Genomic DNA, 16,244 nt, shown 5'->3' with positions numbered 1-16,244 from the left:
CTACAAATATACCGTACTCGCGGGTCGGCACTGGAGCGTTACAAAGTCAGCCTTTGCTGGTAATTGACCAATGAGCATTGAGAATTAAGCTGAGTTGGTTTATATCGGAACTCTGTAATTCCCGTGTGCCACAGTGCAAATATCTTACTGTAGATAAGAAAAATCAGCTAAGAATATATTTGTAGCCCCAGCACCGGGGACAGAACCAGAAGTAGGAGTACATTGGTAGCCGGTAATGAATGTCAAGACAAGTGAAATTGAGCCAAAAAAGACTCATTGGCTGGCCTTAATCGTATATAAATGTGTGTCAAAAACTTCACATGCACACTGACACCTAAAATAAGCCAATAATCGCCATAAAATGAAATACCATTATCATATATACCTTTTAACTTCGGTGAATATAACTCTTTAAACCTGTTTAAAGTGTTAGCATTGAAGTTTTAACAGTAATTACTTTCCATTAATGCTTCGAATTGTTATATAGTCGTATTCGGTGCACAGCACATTAGCGGCGTTCACACAAGATTCAGGGCTTACGAAGTCAAAAACTGCCACGTGCATGAATAAATCACACTCTGCGGCCAGTTGCTCAAAAGTTGGTTGAAGATAACCGGTGGATAGATACCATCCAAACATACCAAATATAATCCTTACTATGTCAACTGGGGGTTAACCGCAACCAACTTTTGAGCAACTGGATCCTGGTTGAGTGTAGTGTATTACAATACGTGGTGGCTTGCTTCAGGAAATACACGTCCAGCTCAGTACTGTGCTGAGATCGGGTTTTCGGTGCGGAATCAATTTCTGCGCTTAATAAGCTGAATAGGCCTCCAATAATTCAACTGTCATGAAGGCTTGGTAACATACTGAAATCCTCGTGTAAACGCCACTGACATTCCGTAAGTTTCAAAGTTTGTTGTGTGTTGTGTGTTGCGCGGCAAAAACGACCCCCCCCCAGGCCCAGAATTCCCGGCGTTTATCGCAGAATTTCTGACGTAATATCATCCTATATCACTCCCTCTCTGTTCGATAGAGTTTGTTCTCAACGTCCGCGTTCAGCTTCAGTACCGTTCACGTGACCCGAGCCGAGGACCGAGGCGTCGGAATTCAATGGTCGAACACAAAAGATACGTACGTGCTGTCGTTGATGACGTTTGAGTGGGGTTGCATTATGATGTTCGTCGACGGTCTGATATATTTCGTGATCGGTTGGTACGTTAGAAACATTTACCCGGGTAAGTTTGATTCCGCGAGACCTAATATGACCCTCTCCGCCAGCGGTGAATATTACTATAGATACTGAATATCCTCACAACTCACAAACCTAATTTAACATCAAATTCAAAATTACTTTATCGGGCCTTAATTTGAAAACAAAGACATTATTGGATTGACAATTCAATAAAGTGTACAGGACAAACGAGAAACATAGTGAAAAAAGAAATGTCCTTGTTCTATAACACCACAATGTGTACCGTATGTATAAACACCATTAAGTATGTATATGTGCACTCATGGTATAGGTCTTCTCTATGATTGGTTTTGGTTAACTTCGGGTTTGGTTATTTTTTTTCGAATTGTTAATTCTGGCGCGAGAAAACCAAAGTGTTTCTTATAAATCTTTTTTAATGCGCCTCTGGCAGTATATGAAAACTATTTAAGTACAGCCCGAATCAATCACCGTACCTTGGAGTAATCATTTCAAATGATTACTCCAAGACCGTACAAACCACATAGCTATAGTTGTTAGGATATATAATTTAGAACGTACAGTTGACGTTATATTATTTCTCTGCTGTGTATTTATGAGCTAAAGTCATATGAAAACTAGTTATAGTACTAATTTCCATTACATACACTAGAATAGATGTAAGAAACAAATAATTGAAAAAAATTATGTTAAAATTTAGTGATCAATTGAAATAGTAAATCAGGTATTGAGGAAGTGATAATAAGATCATGTTCATCCATCTTCGAGATTGTGATTTTTCAGGTAAATATGGAACTCCGCGACCTTGGTATTTCCCGTTGACTCCGAGCTACTGGAACTGTTTCTGTTCTCAGAAAAAGCCGACGAAAATGGAGAACAAGTACGGAATCGGACAATACGTGAACCCGATTTACGAAAGCGACGAGAAAGGTAAGATCCGACGGAAATGTCATCGTATTTCGATTTAGCGTTATCTAACACTGTTACAAAAAACGCGCACGTCATGAAGTTCATCGTGAATTATGGCACGTTTTCACTAACGCCTGACAAGAGTGAAAAGAAATCTCAATACGGGAACGGTGTTCTAAGCATGATTGTAATAGCTGTTTCAAACGTTCACCATTTATTTTGATAATCATGCACAAATGCTTATACATACACATACATTCTGGAAGCAGTTTTTGACGTGAGACACAGCATGATCCCACTTAGTTTTCCCTTAAAACGTTTTTTGAATCCCTGATCGAACGGTTCAAATGTCTCGGTAAAAACTTCATAACAGTTTGCCAGCCCAATCTATGTAGAGCCGACCTGAGCTTTGCCAGGTATGACGATATCATGTTCTAGAGTTGGATAAAGTTCTTTTAAAATTTGATAGATCGTTTAATTTTCAGGCGCCTGCTTGACAAAGGGTATTCGATCCACTGAACCATCGACTGCAGATATTTTAGGTAAATTGATTTGGCCGCTGTGGAAACTGTATGGAATGATATATAGTTTCAGTAGTTGTCGTAGATGAATATTGCCAGTTGGTCATAACAATGCTTGAAACATGTACACGTTGTTCGTACATGTACATACATGCGTGCACACTTCCCTATATGGCTCTGAAATGGATACAGCTTGTTGCTTTACATAAAATATCGATGCCTAAGGGATCATCCATTTAGTACGTAAGCACGATAGGCGGAGGGGGTCTGTGAAAATGCATACAAATGTTTACAGGGGACGGAGGGGTACCTGGCTCTGTACGGTACAGACCTAATAATTATTTGGCACGCTATTGACCTTTAATTGTGTATTTCTATTGCATGTACTGGTATGTCTGACGATTTTGCTGAAATCAATATTTTGCATTCATTCTGGGTTCAAATAAAAAATGAAGTGTCAGGATTATTAAAGGATTTTATATTCTCTTGACGTGTTCTTTGATAAACCATGACTGCTACATCGACAATGATTGTATCTTCACCATTTTAGAACCCGGTACTAAATATTTCGCCATCTACTAAAACCTGTTATGCTAAACGACAGAAACGTTTTATTTTTACACAAACATATTCGTTCTTGCATATATACTTTGGGGGGAGGAGACTTTTGCGTACATACTAAAATGGATGGCCCCTAACTACTCCGGGTATACACTGTTGTAAGTTTTTTCATAAAAGATGACTCAAATATATTGTTGTGTACCTTGTACAGAATTAAATCCACTTTTACCTTTTGGTAAGTAACATGAAATCAAACTACCTATATATGAAACCATAAATGACGTACTATATTCTTCTGTTGATTTTTCGGCTCTTTTGTTGATGATTATTTGTGATCTGATTTTTAGCTCAATGCGGAATATATCTCGACATTGATTCAAACGATAAAAATCTCAAATCGAAGGGTAAAAATCTACTGTGAACCGTATTTAGTGGCTGTCCCATACGAATTTACTTTACTCCTATTCGACGTTCTGTATCTCAATGTTTTCACGTGTCTGCGAGCTTACCGGGTATACTTAAGGCAGGCTCCACTTACATATTCGAAAAGTGAATGTTCATAATGTGGTCCCCATGTGTAGCCTGCTCTTTTTCAAGAAACGAAATTTTTCCTGCAATTGTAAATACTGTATGTGGTTTTTTCATCTTTGAATTCTGTAAGGATAGCTTCGTTGGTGCATAAAATTTGCCAATCATTTTCCTATATTTTTAAAACCTTTTTTCTCTATATTTATTTGTCGAGTTGCTTCCAGAGTTATGCTTTGTTTGTGAAATGTTATTGAATGACTAACTGCTTGTGAATATCAAATGCTGATACGCAATCAAATACAAATTGTAATTTAATGAAAGAAATTATGATCGGAATACTCGTCTCATTATGCGTTAAACCATTAAGTGGAATTGAGAACCAGTTTATACAATTCCAACGTTTGGTTAGTTCGAATTGGCCGAGACCAGACTGGTATTTTAGCCAATTAGAAATCATTTCACTGAATACTCTGGTTCTTAATTTCTTGAAGATACATTGAAACCAACTTAATTCAGATCACTTTAAGATCTCGTCTAATCGGGACATAATTTGTGGTCCACCTATATATTGATGTGAGCAGATAATGATTTTTTATTTAAACTCCTCGCAGACTGGATCAAATATCTGAATTAAGTTGGGTATGACAAAAATTGACTTAATCTGAATTAAATTTTTAAAATCGATAAAAACTTATCTAAGATATATAGAAAAAGTTTCTAAGGATTTGATTTACTTTCTTTGTCCTAGATGAGAACGAAGTTCACGAGAGGGAACCTCGTGAATTCCCGATCGGTATTTCGATACAGAACCTAACGAAAAGGTACGGAAAATGTTGCCGCAAGAAGAAAGTAGCCGTCGACGGGTTGAATTTGAATTTGTTCGAAGGTCAAGTCACCGCATTCCTCGGTCACAACGGAGCAGGAAAAACATCGACTATGTATGTATTATGAGAACCTTTGGACGGAGATATGTTAGATATGCTTGATCTAGATAAGCTTAAAAAATGATACCTCGTTTCTGCTAATCGGCTGGGTCACTTTGTAAACTGCAATAAGATTTGTAATCAGTTGATTTCTATAGCTGCGGGACATGTTATGATTAGGCTGATAGAGATTTTTTTTTAAAGTAATGTACAGGTTAGACAGGCACCAGCCGGTTCAACTCGAGGAGAAACAAGGCACCACTTTTTCAGCCTATGGTTAAGAAATCTCAATTAAATGTCATGATTTTACATACTACGTACACTTATGTATAGATTGACCGTAAATAATATCCAGATTACATCAAATTCCGGATTGACCTCGCCCGAATTAAGAGCTGTATTTTGAGAAGGTTTATCGATCTGTGGTTAGTGTAATGTAGATGTGATCTATTTATTGCAGTAATATTCTCACTGGAATTACCCCGCCCAGTTCGGGTACCGCGTTCATCGATGGAAAAGATGTCACAACGCGCTACGATTCGATCAGAAAATCGCTCGGATTCTGTCCGCAACAAAACGTACTCTACAAAGAGTAAGTTAAAAAACCGTTAACCGAAAACTTTCCATCGGGTCACAGTAATGGGGAGCTGCAACACCGAGTTGTCAAGTCTTTCGTTGTCAAAATTAGTGAGTTCATTATCGATGAACTTCCAACTTAATTTTAGGCGCCCGAGTACGTTATCAGATGATCAACTAAATATACTTTAAATTCATTTTTCTTCTCGGATATGGGTATTAATATCAATAATGTATTTAAGAGAATAGTTCATTAGGAAGAATATAGAAGGAACTGAATGCGGAAGACTGATTAACTACTGGCGAACATGGCAGATCCTCGCTTGCCACAGAAGCGTTGGAGGTTCCCTGTTTGGAACAAACGGTTCAACTTATCTATAGCCACGATCACATGGGCAACGGCACGGATCAGGCTCGGGCCAAATTTGGTCCGTGCCTAATTAGAGAGCGCGTTCACACGCAAACCATTCACTCGATACTAAACAGAGCGAAGTGGATCATTTCCGGTGCCAGTTGCAATTCAAACGCAATCATTTGTCTGGTGCTAAAATTTGACTTGGGCCTGGTCCGACGTTTTTGGTCGAAATTTGGCCCGGGCCAAACAGGCTCGGGCCCATTTGGCACCCGTGTGAACAGTTGTTCCAGGTCAAATTTGGCTAAAATGCTCATGTGATCGTGGCTTATATACTTCTCTTTACTGTAGTATGTCTGTTAAGGAGCACCTTGAAATGTTCGCGAAAATCAAAGGGAACATGCCAAGGTGGCAGCAGAAGGAAGACGTCGAAAGGTAATTATGGTGAAATGATATCTGATATGATTAACTAACGTAATCCTCAATCCAGGATCTTTTAGGCACCTTTCCAATCCATGAACTATTGTGTGCACCTGATGGCATGGAAATGGCGCTCGCCCCTGCCATAGCAGGCCATGTCCCTGCTGTTTAGCCCTGCAATGTTTAAACTTGGGAGTCATGATTTGACAAATGATTACTCTAAGGAGTAAAGCAGTCAGATTTCTGGTTAGCTAATGATAATACTATATTCAGGTAAGCATTATAATGTAGGCTGATAGATGGATTTATCAGAAAATCTTGCGATAGAAGAATCCAAAAGAATAGCAAAGATGTTTTTTAATAATGTATCAGGTACTACTGGGTACCGGTATGATGATTGTAAAAGGATACTGATTATTCTGGTTTTATTTTGCAGTATGCTGATAAACACCGGTTTGTACAATCTCCAAGATGAGAAAGTGCGGAACATCTCAGGTGGAATGAAGCGTCGATTGTCAATCGCGATCGCGTTCATCGGCGGTTCGAAGGTTGTTATTCTCGACGAACCGACCGCTGGTGTCGATCCTGCTGCTCGACGATCTATTTGGGACATCATTTCTAAATACAAGAAAAGTAAGTAACAAAACAAATCTGAGTTACATAATTGTTCAAAACTGTGAATTAAGGAAAAGCTGCTTACAATTATCAGTTATGACCGATAAATTTCCCCTATATTTTACTACTGTATACAGGCCTGTACGCTGCCTCTATTTGATATATATACCGGTATTTGGCAGTGGTAACAGCAAGCCCCCTGAGAGGTTTTGGGGCCCCCACCAAGAACATTTTGAAAATATGATGTGTTTTTAGCAGCAAATGTTCATGAATGATACATCAATGTTAATGGAACATTGATGTGATCTGATAATTTTTCTTTTGACAAAAACTAGTGGAACTCTGTAGGGAACCCAACGCACCCCTCCCAGTTACCGGCCTAGTATATGTAGTGTACATGTAGTTCATTTTTGTGAGCCCTCTAATATTCCTTCTGTTGATAGACTGCACGGTGTTACTCTCCACTCATCATCTCGAAGAAGCCGATGTTTTAGGCGACAGAATTGCAATTATTCACCGAGGTCGATTGCTGTGCAGCGGCTCTTCGATGTTTCTGAAGAAGAGATATGGACAGGGCTATCACCTCAACATATCCAAGATGGACAAGGTTAGTAAGGAGTACATTATTGAGCACAGTACCAGGAAATTGGGAAAAATTTGGGAATTTTGAAATTATAATCCCAGTATGGAAATGTTTGGGAATTTTGAAAATTTTCCTCTAATCCGAGAAATATTTGGCAAATTCATTTTACATTTCACGTAGCGTATGTCGAGGGCAACTCTTCAGCAATTTTGCTTAAAAATTTTGACGCCCCTTTAGTAAGAAGGTATCCGTTGATTTCCATTTGGGAAAATTGGAAAAATCACCAATGAAATACTAGGGAAGATTTAAGAAGTTTAGAAAAGTTAAATATTGAACTCGAAGATTCAGTGAATTTGGCTTCCTCTGAATTCCAGATACAAAATGGAAAAGATTCTGTTCAATGCTCAGCAGAGGCCATCATGAATTTCGTCGGCGGTCATGTGGAAGGTGCTTATTTGCTCGAGGAAGTCGGACGAGAAATTCGAATCATTTTGCCAAACAAAGAAAAAGCCAAATTCCAACATCTGTTCATGGAAATGAATGACAACGTAACGAACCTCAGTATTGCAGGCTATGGGGTGTCTGACACATTATTGGAAGAGGTATGATTGTCTTTGTACACGAATTAAAAACCTCAATGAAATTACAGGCTACGCCTGGTAAAAAACCTCGATAAGATGATATGATTTTATTTTTCGTAGGTATTTATGAATGTGTGCACCATGGCTGATATGGGTAAACCAGTACATCCAGATAATCTTACTCAATTACATGGACACTTCACTGTTGATAAGATTAGTCCGGATGCATCCAAAGGTACGGTACATAATGCTTGTAGAGTTTGTCATTAAACGGTACTTGTCAGAATCATAAAGAGAGTAATGTGTTCAGAACGCTTTATTTTTGTATCCTGAAATTGAGTATACTAGTTCTTTAATCTCTGGATTTGTTGCTTTTAATTGTTACTTCTACCAAAAATAGTACCAAAAGAAATACGAGTTTAATGAGATTCCGGAATTTGATGTATTTTAGTCGATGAAAAGGAAGCCACCGCTAAGAACATCGAAACTACAGTAAACATCCAGAACAAAGTGACCAATGAACACGATACCGGTTGCCTGTTGAAAATGCGACAGTTCGGAGCATTACTGGGAAAAAGGTTCCATCACCATCGTCGATATATGTGGGGTTATCTATCGCATATTCTGATGCCACTCATCTGCGTGACATTCGCCATTTGGACTGCGACGTACAATATCAACTTAAGCAAGCTGCCCGCTAGACGCATGTTGCCTGAACTCTACGGACCGAATCTACCAGCTTTTGTCAAGTATGTCGTTTGATTCATCTCAAAGCTTTTAGCTACTTTGTTTCATATTGAATCGTTCCGATGTAAGAACTAGACACCCGTTCGAAAGTTGAATTGTCATGGGCGGCCTAAAATGTCTCTACTTCTAGTACTATCTAATTATTATGCTATAGATATTATGCTATAGATACCATGAATTTTCTATATGGATGGATTGGTTGATTAATTTTTCTTATAGGAATTCTAACCCATCAGTCAGTATGAATAGTAAGCTGATCAACGCATTGGTCAGTGATCCGGGACCGAGTGTATCCTGCATGAACAACTTCAACAGAACGAAAGAATGGATGTATCAAGAATACCAATGTCTGTCGAATACGAACGCTACATTCGACACGCCGGCTGTCGATCAAGTAATGGCCATCAAATACAACAAGAAACCGAGCTGTCATTGTACTAGTGATCGCCTGAAATGTCCCGCCGGCGCATCGGGCTTGCCTGTGCCTCGGGTAAAAACAAAAACGAGTACGACTGTTTATGATTTGACTGGACGCAATATAACTGACTGGATTCTGACGACATGGCAGAAGTTCATCTACAACAGGTTAGTTCAATTCTTAATTCATACTCCCCATTTATAAGTTTTTTTTGTAAACATTTGAATATTCTACTAAGCTCTGTAAATGTCGATGAACATTTTCTATAAATTGTCTCAAAATTGTAAGCTTACTGCATATAAGATATTGACATCATTTAATGAATAGATATGGTGGCTGGGAATTTGGAAATCCTAAGAGCACCGCTGTAAACGACCAAACGGCGACTATATGGTTCTATAATCGGGGAATTCACGCTCTACCCGGATTCTACAACGGTTTCACTAACGCGATGCTTCGTGCCAACTTAAATGTTACTCAAAATCCCAACGACTATGGTAAGTTGTTTCAGAAATAAAAAAAGAAATGGTTCAAAGTCAACACATTCTAGAAATTGATGACGCATAGCTTGTAAAAATGTTATTTCTTGCATAATCTTATGAATACCGGTACATAGACTGAGAATTTGATATGATGGGTTATCTTAGGTATATTGACAGTGAATGACCCACTTTACTTCAACGAGGAACAGCTGAGCCAAGAAAACTTGTAAGTGAAACGAAGAGTGTCTAACTCTAGTACCAACTATGGGTTTGCTTTATTCAAGTTAGATCACGATCCATTGTTATAATTTATTTCATCTTAACTTTATCACAAGTCGCGACTATTCAGGCAGTCAGAATTTGGTAAATGAAACAAATCAGATAACAGACTCTTCTTCGGAATATATAGTCGTCCTTGGTTTATCTTATGGGTCAATACTACAGTTGCAATGAAATAAATGATCTTGTATTTCTTATAGTTTCTACACTTTCCTTCTTTGTCCTTTCTGAACCTCTCGTGGACATTCTCAATATCACGCAGTTACTACATAGCGCTACTTGTACCTAACTTTCATGTGTGTGTCCTGAACAATTTACAGGAAGAATCGAGCGGCATCGGTCGGTGTTACGGTTATGATTCTCGTGGCGTTCTGTTTTATACCGGCAAGTCTGGCTGTTTTCATCGTTAAAGAACGAATCACTAGTGAAAAACACCTACAAACGCTCTACGGTGTGACGCCTATGCTTTACTGGATCTCTACATTCTTTTGGGATCTGGTAAGTATTTTGTGCAACAGGGAATTTGCTGACGGTGGGTGTTGAGCAGGGCTTGAGCTGAGGATTTGTCACGTAATTGTACTGACTGCTTTTGATATATCCGCCAATGTCATGATATTTTATATCGAAATTATTATGTTTTTGGGAAGCTGAAAAAATATTGCAGGCAGGAAATGCAATACATGTAGTACCAAATCTTTCTTTTGTTTGTTATTCTGTCTTCTGATAAATCGTCATCTTGACCTTTGAAGTACATGTATTGACTTTAAGGATTTCTCCATTTCAGATAATATTTGCGATACCGGTTGCGTTAAGTATTGCTATCATGCGCGCTTTCAATCTCGATATCTTCGCAGCCAAACAGAACCTAGGTGGAACAGCAGCCATATTGATGCTATTCGGGTAAGGTTGGAGTTTTTCTTACCGAAACAAATGACAAATTGTTTTTAATTTCAAAGATGGCATTTTGGAATATCTTTTTGATGATTCCTGCTCAGATAGTTCATGAAGTCTTTTTTTTTCATGTCTTAAGCTGGGCAATTCTACCGCTGACTTACTTGCTGTCTCGCTGTTATAAAGATGGCACCACCGCGTACCTGACAACGTTCATGTTTTATTTAATGGGCGGAGTACTTTTACTGTTTACTGTTTTCATCCTAGAAGTGTTTTCCACCAACAGCGAGGTAATGATTCATAACATAGCCATTCCCTCTGAGAAACACCTTCGACGATAGAAATACATTTCATTTTTCACTTTTTCATGTTCGTTGTTTATCTTCAGGTTATAAAGGCAGTGTATGGTGTGGTTGGCTATATAGTCTATGCATTCCCACCGTATACACTATGTGAGGCCTTAATTCAATTGGGAAGGAACCAAGTTATATCATCACTATTCGAACGATTTGGACAAGACACCTACAACAGCCCATTCTCCGCGGAGGTTATGGGCTGGCATTGCGTCGCCCTGGCAGTTGAGGGATTTGTTTTCTTCGTTATAAATCTGTTATGCGAGTGTGACTATTTGTGTTGTCACGCGATGCCGAAGAAATTACCCAACTCGGATTTGGAGGACGACGACGTCAGCTTGGAGAGACAGCGCGTTGTCGGCAAAGAAAGCAACAACGACGTCATTTCGATTCATGAATTGTCTAAGATTTACCGTTCCGGTCGCCAGCGGGTACTGGCTGTCGATCAGCTTACAGTTGGAATTCCAGAGAAAGAGGTACTACTTCCCATTTCATGGCATTGGTTGTGAAGGTTTTTGGTCAATAGGTGGTGGATTCAAATCCTTGTGAACTTGTGCTGTTTGGTCACAATAGATGATACCAGTGCTCACGACTGGTTCATCAATAGCATCCCTTGCTGTGTAAACAGAAATATTAACTAGATTAACAGTGTTTCATTGATGGCTGTTCACTGGGTTACTAGTGGCGGTGTAATTCCTTGTACTTCCAAGGAAAAATTTTGGGATATCAACCAAATATATGGGTGGTCAAAATATTAGCACCGGTAATGGGTGTAGAGTTGGAATTTGAAGAAGCTTGAAAAATTCAATGAAGATATCTCTATAACTAACAAGATTCGTGAATGAACCTTTTCAAATTAATGTAATGTTTATTAATTTGTTTTTAAGTGTTTTGGACTGTTGGGTGTAAATGGTGCAGGCAAAACATCGACATTCAGCATGATAACTGGAGCGATAATGCCATCTGCTGGTCAGATATTCTTCACCGGGCACGATGTCACGTACAAGAAGGGTGCAATGGCACAAAACGTTGGTTACTGTCCTCAATTCGATGCCTTGGATCTACAAATGACTGGCCTTGAAATCCTAAACTTCTACGGAACATTGAAGGGTATCAAATCAAAGGAGTTAAAGCAGGTATTATTTGGAATCAGTAATCAGTAGTTAAGACGTTTGACCAATCTTTCGTCGAAAATTGAAGGCGTTGGTAGATTTGGAATCTGTCACACTGATTAGGAAGGACTCGATTAACCAAAATATTTACTGTCTTAAATCTCACTATCTTTTTATTCTGTAGAGCGTTGATGATATTGTGAAAGTGTTAGAACTGCAGGATTATTTAGATATGGTTATAAGCCAGTACAGCGGTGGAACTAAACGACGTTTGTCAATTGCAGTCGCTCTTCTCGGCAAACCAACTCTCATCATGCTCGTAAGTGAAATGATCCATTAATGGTCATTGGTCAGTTCCTCGATGAAGACCGATGCTGATACAAAGACCTTAGGTCCCGAAGTGGATGTCAATCTTAAAACCGTTCTTACCGGGTAGTTGCTGCACTAAGATATACCATAAAATTTGCTCGATTTTGATCTCATTCAGACATTCCTCATAAACGGAGTAAATTTCATTCATCTCAAATGATAGATACTTATAGGCTTACTGCGATTGTTAGATTGAAGGTTGTATATTTAAATATTAATGTAGGATGAACCAACTGCTGGTATGGATGTCAAAATGCGACAGTTGGTACGAAATTACATTGTTAATAGCAGACTCACGGTGATTTTATCATCACATAGGTAAACATATTCTACAGATTCTACTTGATTCTCTTAATTTCAAGAAATCTTCTCGCCAATTAATCAATTTTTGATTGCAGGATGGATGAATGTGAAGCTATGTGTTCAAAATTAGCGATAATGGTAAACGGTCACTTCCAGTGTATCGGGAGTCCCCAACATCTTCGAAACAAGTATGTATGTTCTAAAATAGAATACCTCTGTATTTCAGCTCTGGTTTGGTTAACAGAGGAAAGCTTTTTGAGCTACTAGTTACAAGGCCCACATAATTCTTAAAATCTTAATTTGTTGAATTGACAATCTTGGCTTGGACCTTTTTAAATATCAACCATCGAACAAAGAGGGGTACAGAAGCGTTACGCCAGCTCTGTTATCTCGAAGGTTCTCTCATATGTACATTTGATATTGTAGGTTTGGTGAAGGGTACACTCTACAGTTGAGATTGAGCACCGACGCTTCTCCAGCTTTGGTTGCAGCCTTTATCAAGGGTAGATTCCCTGGAACGATCTTGAAGGTTTGTGATTAGATTCTTGAAATATTCTTCCACATTGTAAAATTAAAACATTATATTTACTTTACATTTAAACCTAGTGGATTTTATATATATGAACATGCTGAAATATTTCGCCTCTTATAGCTAGAGAAACGATTTGTAAAATGATTGATCTAGCAATGTTTGCTCAATTTTAGGATCAACATTTGAACTTTTTGGAGTTCAGCATCCCGCATTCAACATCAATGTTGCCGAGTATATTTGGACACATCGAACGCGAAAAAGATAAACAAGGAATTGAAGACTACTCCGTCAGTCAAACAACCTTGGATCAGGTAAATTTTTTATAGTAGAAAATGTGAAAATAACCAAAGATGTGTTTATCTGAAGTCACTTGTGAAATGATTTGATTCAGCGTGTATAGGTGGTCAAAATGTGTATCAACCTTTAAAATACTGATCTCCTCTAAAATTTTGTAAATGATCTTCAACTCAAAAGATTTCTTTACTCAAACAATCATTTCTCTACCATTTGAAATTGCTGATCATGAATTCGTGGTTATCGTCAATCATTATTTCATTTTCAGGTATTTTTCAACTTCTCACGCAGTCAAGGCGACGGTTTACTGAGCGATGATTCGTTCTCCGACTCGGACGACGCCAGGTCGTCGCTGAAAGATTCCGACATACACGTGCAGGAACATCGCGGTAGCGGCCGGTTTGTGCCGTCGTCGTTTTCAAATTTAGCGTACGCGTCGAAAGACGATCCTTTAGAGCCGAAAATCATCGGCGACAAACAGGTTGACGCTCATCCGGCAGTGTTCGATACCCGACTGTGATAAAGAAGAGGTTTCAAATACCTGATCATAGGACCACAGTGCTTATTACATAGTATTACACACTGTTTATATAACCTCATGTATCAATTGTTATCTATTGTGAATTTATCCTACAGGGCTCGGTTCCATAGTTCACTGAAGTCGATTTTTGTCGACATAGAAATGTCTATTTGTGGAACTTGGGCCGTAATTGTTATGTATCGACTCATATATACGTCCAGTATATCCGTCCTGCTTACACGAATACTCGCATGAATATAGGTGTCACCGGAAATCGAAGGCGTTAGTTGAATATCCTTTGACATGTAAACTAAAACAAGCGTCGTCATGAACATTGAATTTACTAGATTCTCGGTTGAATTTGACTCAGTTTGAGATCAGGATCTTCGACATTTCATCGGTCAAGTGAAATTTTAACCGACAACCCGTGCTGTCGCAATAAATGCATGAATTGAGTTGGAGAAATAACCCGACGATGGTGATGCCTATGATATTATTTGCTTTAACAGAAAAACAGCTGGACCACCTATAAACCTCTATCTATATAATCTTGTTGCATAATGATATTTTTTTATGAATTGATCGAAGAGAAAAAATGATTTCGATGATACACCGGAAACTGGTATGAACTACAGTCATACTCTGTTAAGTCATCATGGGATTGAAGCTGTCCCATAACTAACCTCGTCTCTATTTTTGAGTCCCAATTCTTAGATTCATCTCTAATTCAATTTACCTGGCGTGAATCGTTGTTTGGATAAGTAGTTGTCATGATGATTGTGCCAACTATGGGTTTTAGGTGAGTCTGACTGTACTAAATGTACATTCGATCGTTGCAGCTGATCGTTCATTTATAACGAATCTAGAGTGAACAATGATATTGTGATAATTTTTTACTGAGAAATATTATATTATAGAAAACTGTTATTCATACACTGTATTTTTATGCTGTCTATTCACGATGTTACGCTTGTTGATTATGTGCAATCTGAAATTTTCAGATAAAAACAATTTGTGCTGATTGTACTGGAAAAGTTAATCGATCAAAAAAATTATGAATATATGCAATTTCTAAACTGTCTTATCGTGTTTTACAAAGATGGGTCTTGACATTGTGTGGCACATTTTCGATTATGTTTTGTTTTGTTGGATTTTCAGGTCTTGGCATTTAAGTGTAAAATGTTGATAAAATTCCTTTTCTACTTAACCCTTCTTGGTCCATACACCCACCACTGATATTGAGTTATGATATAATTTGTTTTTCGATAAAATTGTGAAAGCCATGCTTAAGGCTTATTGAGATTGCTATACATTATTATTATCATTATTATTATTATCATTATTAAGATTATTGATATGTATCCGAGTGTATTTATGTATTATTTGTTGATTGCGATGACAATATTTTCTTATTGAACTAGGGCCTATATGATGATGCATTGATAATGTTACTTAACTTAGTACCGGTATAGATTACCGGTATTATATGACATTGGCACTAAGAATTGTTTGGATTATATTATTGATGCCTTTTAAAAAGACCCCTTGCCCCTGACTAGGTTACTGTATTTTATTGCATGTGTCAGTGTTTATTGTGAACTTGTGAAGCTGGATCTATTTCCTCCACACAATATTCAATAACCCTAACTTGCTGTCAATTTGTATTGAAAAACCTTAGGGGTCTAAAACCAAGTGAACAACATCTTTAACCCAAATGAACAACATCTTTGAATGTCTGCTGGGAGGTTCTTTCCCACCACTCCCTGGGGATATAAGACATGAAAGAGCTGATTATTTTTTTAATGTTTTGTTAACGATTGGTTGTTTTCTCCAGATTTTCGCTACGCATAGTAGGCTCTAGCGTTCTATTAATTATAGATTTCTATATGCTTGATATGTCTGATTCTGCATTGTGATGTATGTGATGGTGTAATTTCCATTATGCAAGGAACAAATAAAAGTGTGATATTTTCTGCAATTCAATTCGTTATTTACTTCATATTTCTCTAAACAAACAGTTTAAATAGCTATAAAACAAGATGAGCAAAAGAAGACAATGACGTCAGAAGTAAACAATAACATGAACACGTGCCGAGGAACGCTGTGCGCTAGGTGGCAGCACCGTACGGTGCCATAGCGGAATTTCTGTGAACTAATGTAGG

The 16,244-nt window shown here is 38.1% G+C and overlaps 1 protein-coding gene across 2 annotated transcripts in view; it reads left to right on the top strand.

Moving 5' to 3' along the window:
- LOC141904723 (uncharacterized) overlaps positions 1 to 16,052 on the top strand; it is a 54,481-nt gene extending 38,429 nt beyond the window's left edge. The window contains exons 65-90 of one of the 2 annotated variants that reach the window (XM_074793366.1): positions 1,037 to 1,238; positions 1,997 to 2,143; positions 2,608 to 2,664; positions 3,416 to 3,439; positions 4,481 to 4,670; positions 5,116 to 5,247; positions 5,935 to 6,018; positions 6,440 to 6,636; positions 7,062 to 7,225; positions 7,576 to 7,803; positions 7,903 to 8,017; positions 8,234 to 8,531; positions 8,749 to 9,114; positions 9,275 to 9,444; positions 9,595 to 9,655; positions 10,029 to 10,206; positions 10,493 to 10,608; positions 10,739 to 10,889; positions 10,988 to 11,428; positions 11,840 to 12,088; positions 12,249 to 12,383; positions 12,657 to 12,751; positions 12,832 to 12,924; positions 13,163 to 13,265; positions 13,442 to 13,579; positions 13,831 to 16,052. In XM_074793366.1, coding sequence (XP_074649467.1) covers positions 1,037 to 1,238; positions 1,997 to 2,143; positions 2,608 to 2,664; positions 3,416 to 3,439; positions 4,481 to 4,670; positions 5,116 to 5,247; positions 5,935 to 6,018; positions 6,440 to 6,636; positions 7,062 to 7,225; positions 7,576 to 7,803; positions 7,903 to 8,017; positions 8,234 to 8,531; positions 8,749 to 9,114; positions 9,275 to 9,444; positions 9,595 to 9,655; positions 10,029 to 10,206; positions 10,493 to 10,608; positions 10,739 to 10,889; positions 10,988 to 11,428; positions 11,840 to 12,088; positions 12,249 to 12,383; positions 12,657 to 12,751; positions 12,832 to 12,924; positions 13,163 to 13,265; positions 13,442 to 13,579; positions 13,831 to 14,082 — 4,386 coding nt within the window. In that variant the 3' untranslated portion in view covers positions 14,083 to 16,052. The remainder of the gene's footprint in view (positions 1 to 1,036; positions 1,239 to 1,996; positions 2,144 to 2,607; positions 2,665 to 3,415; positions 3,440 to 4,480; positions 4,671 to 5,115; positions 5,248 to 5,934; positions 6,019 to 6,439; positions 6,637 to 7,061; positions 7,226 to 7,575; positions 7,804 to 7,902; positions 8,018 to 8,233; positions 8,532 to 8,748; positions 9,115 to 9,274; positions 9,445 to 9,594; positions 9,656 to 10,028; positions 10,207 to 10,492; positions 10,609 to 10,738; positions 10,890 to 10,987; positions 11,429 to 11,839; positions 12,089 to 12,248; positions 12,384 to 12,656; positions 12,752 to 12,831; positions 12,925 to 13,162; positions 13,266 to 13,441; positions 13,580 to 13,830) is intronic. The other variant, XM_074793367.1, reaches the window with a different exon arrangement.
- The last annotated feature ends 192 nt before the right edge of the window (positions 16,053 to 16,244 follow it).

The sequence above is a fragment of the Tubulanus polymorphus genome, chromosome 4 (genome assembly GCF_964204645.1).
Source record: "Tubulanus polymorphus chromosome 4, tnTubPoly1.2, whole genome shotgun sequence".
In the NCBI taxonomy this organism is placed as follows: domain Eukaryota; kingdom Metazoa; phylum Nemertea; class Palaeonemertea; order Tubulaniformes; family Tubulanidae; genus Tubulanus; species Tubulanus polymorphus.
This window is presented reverse-complemented; position numbering and strand designations above follow the sequence as displayed.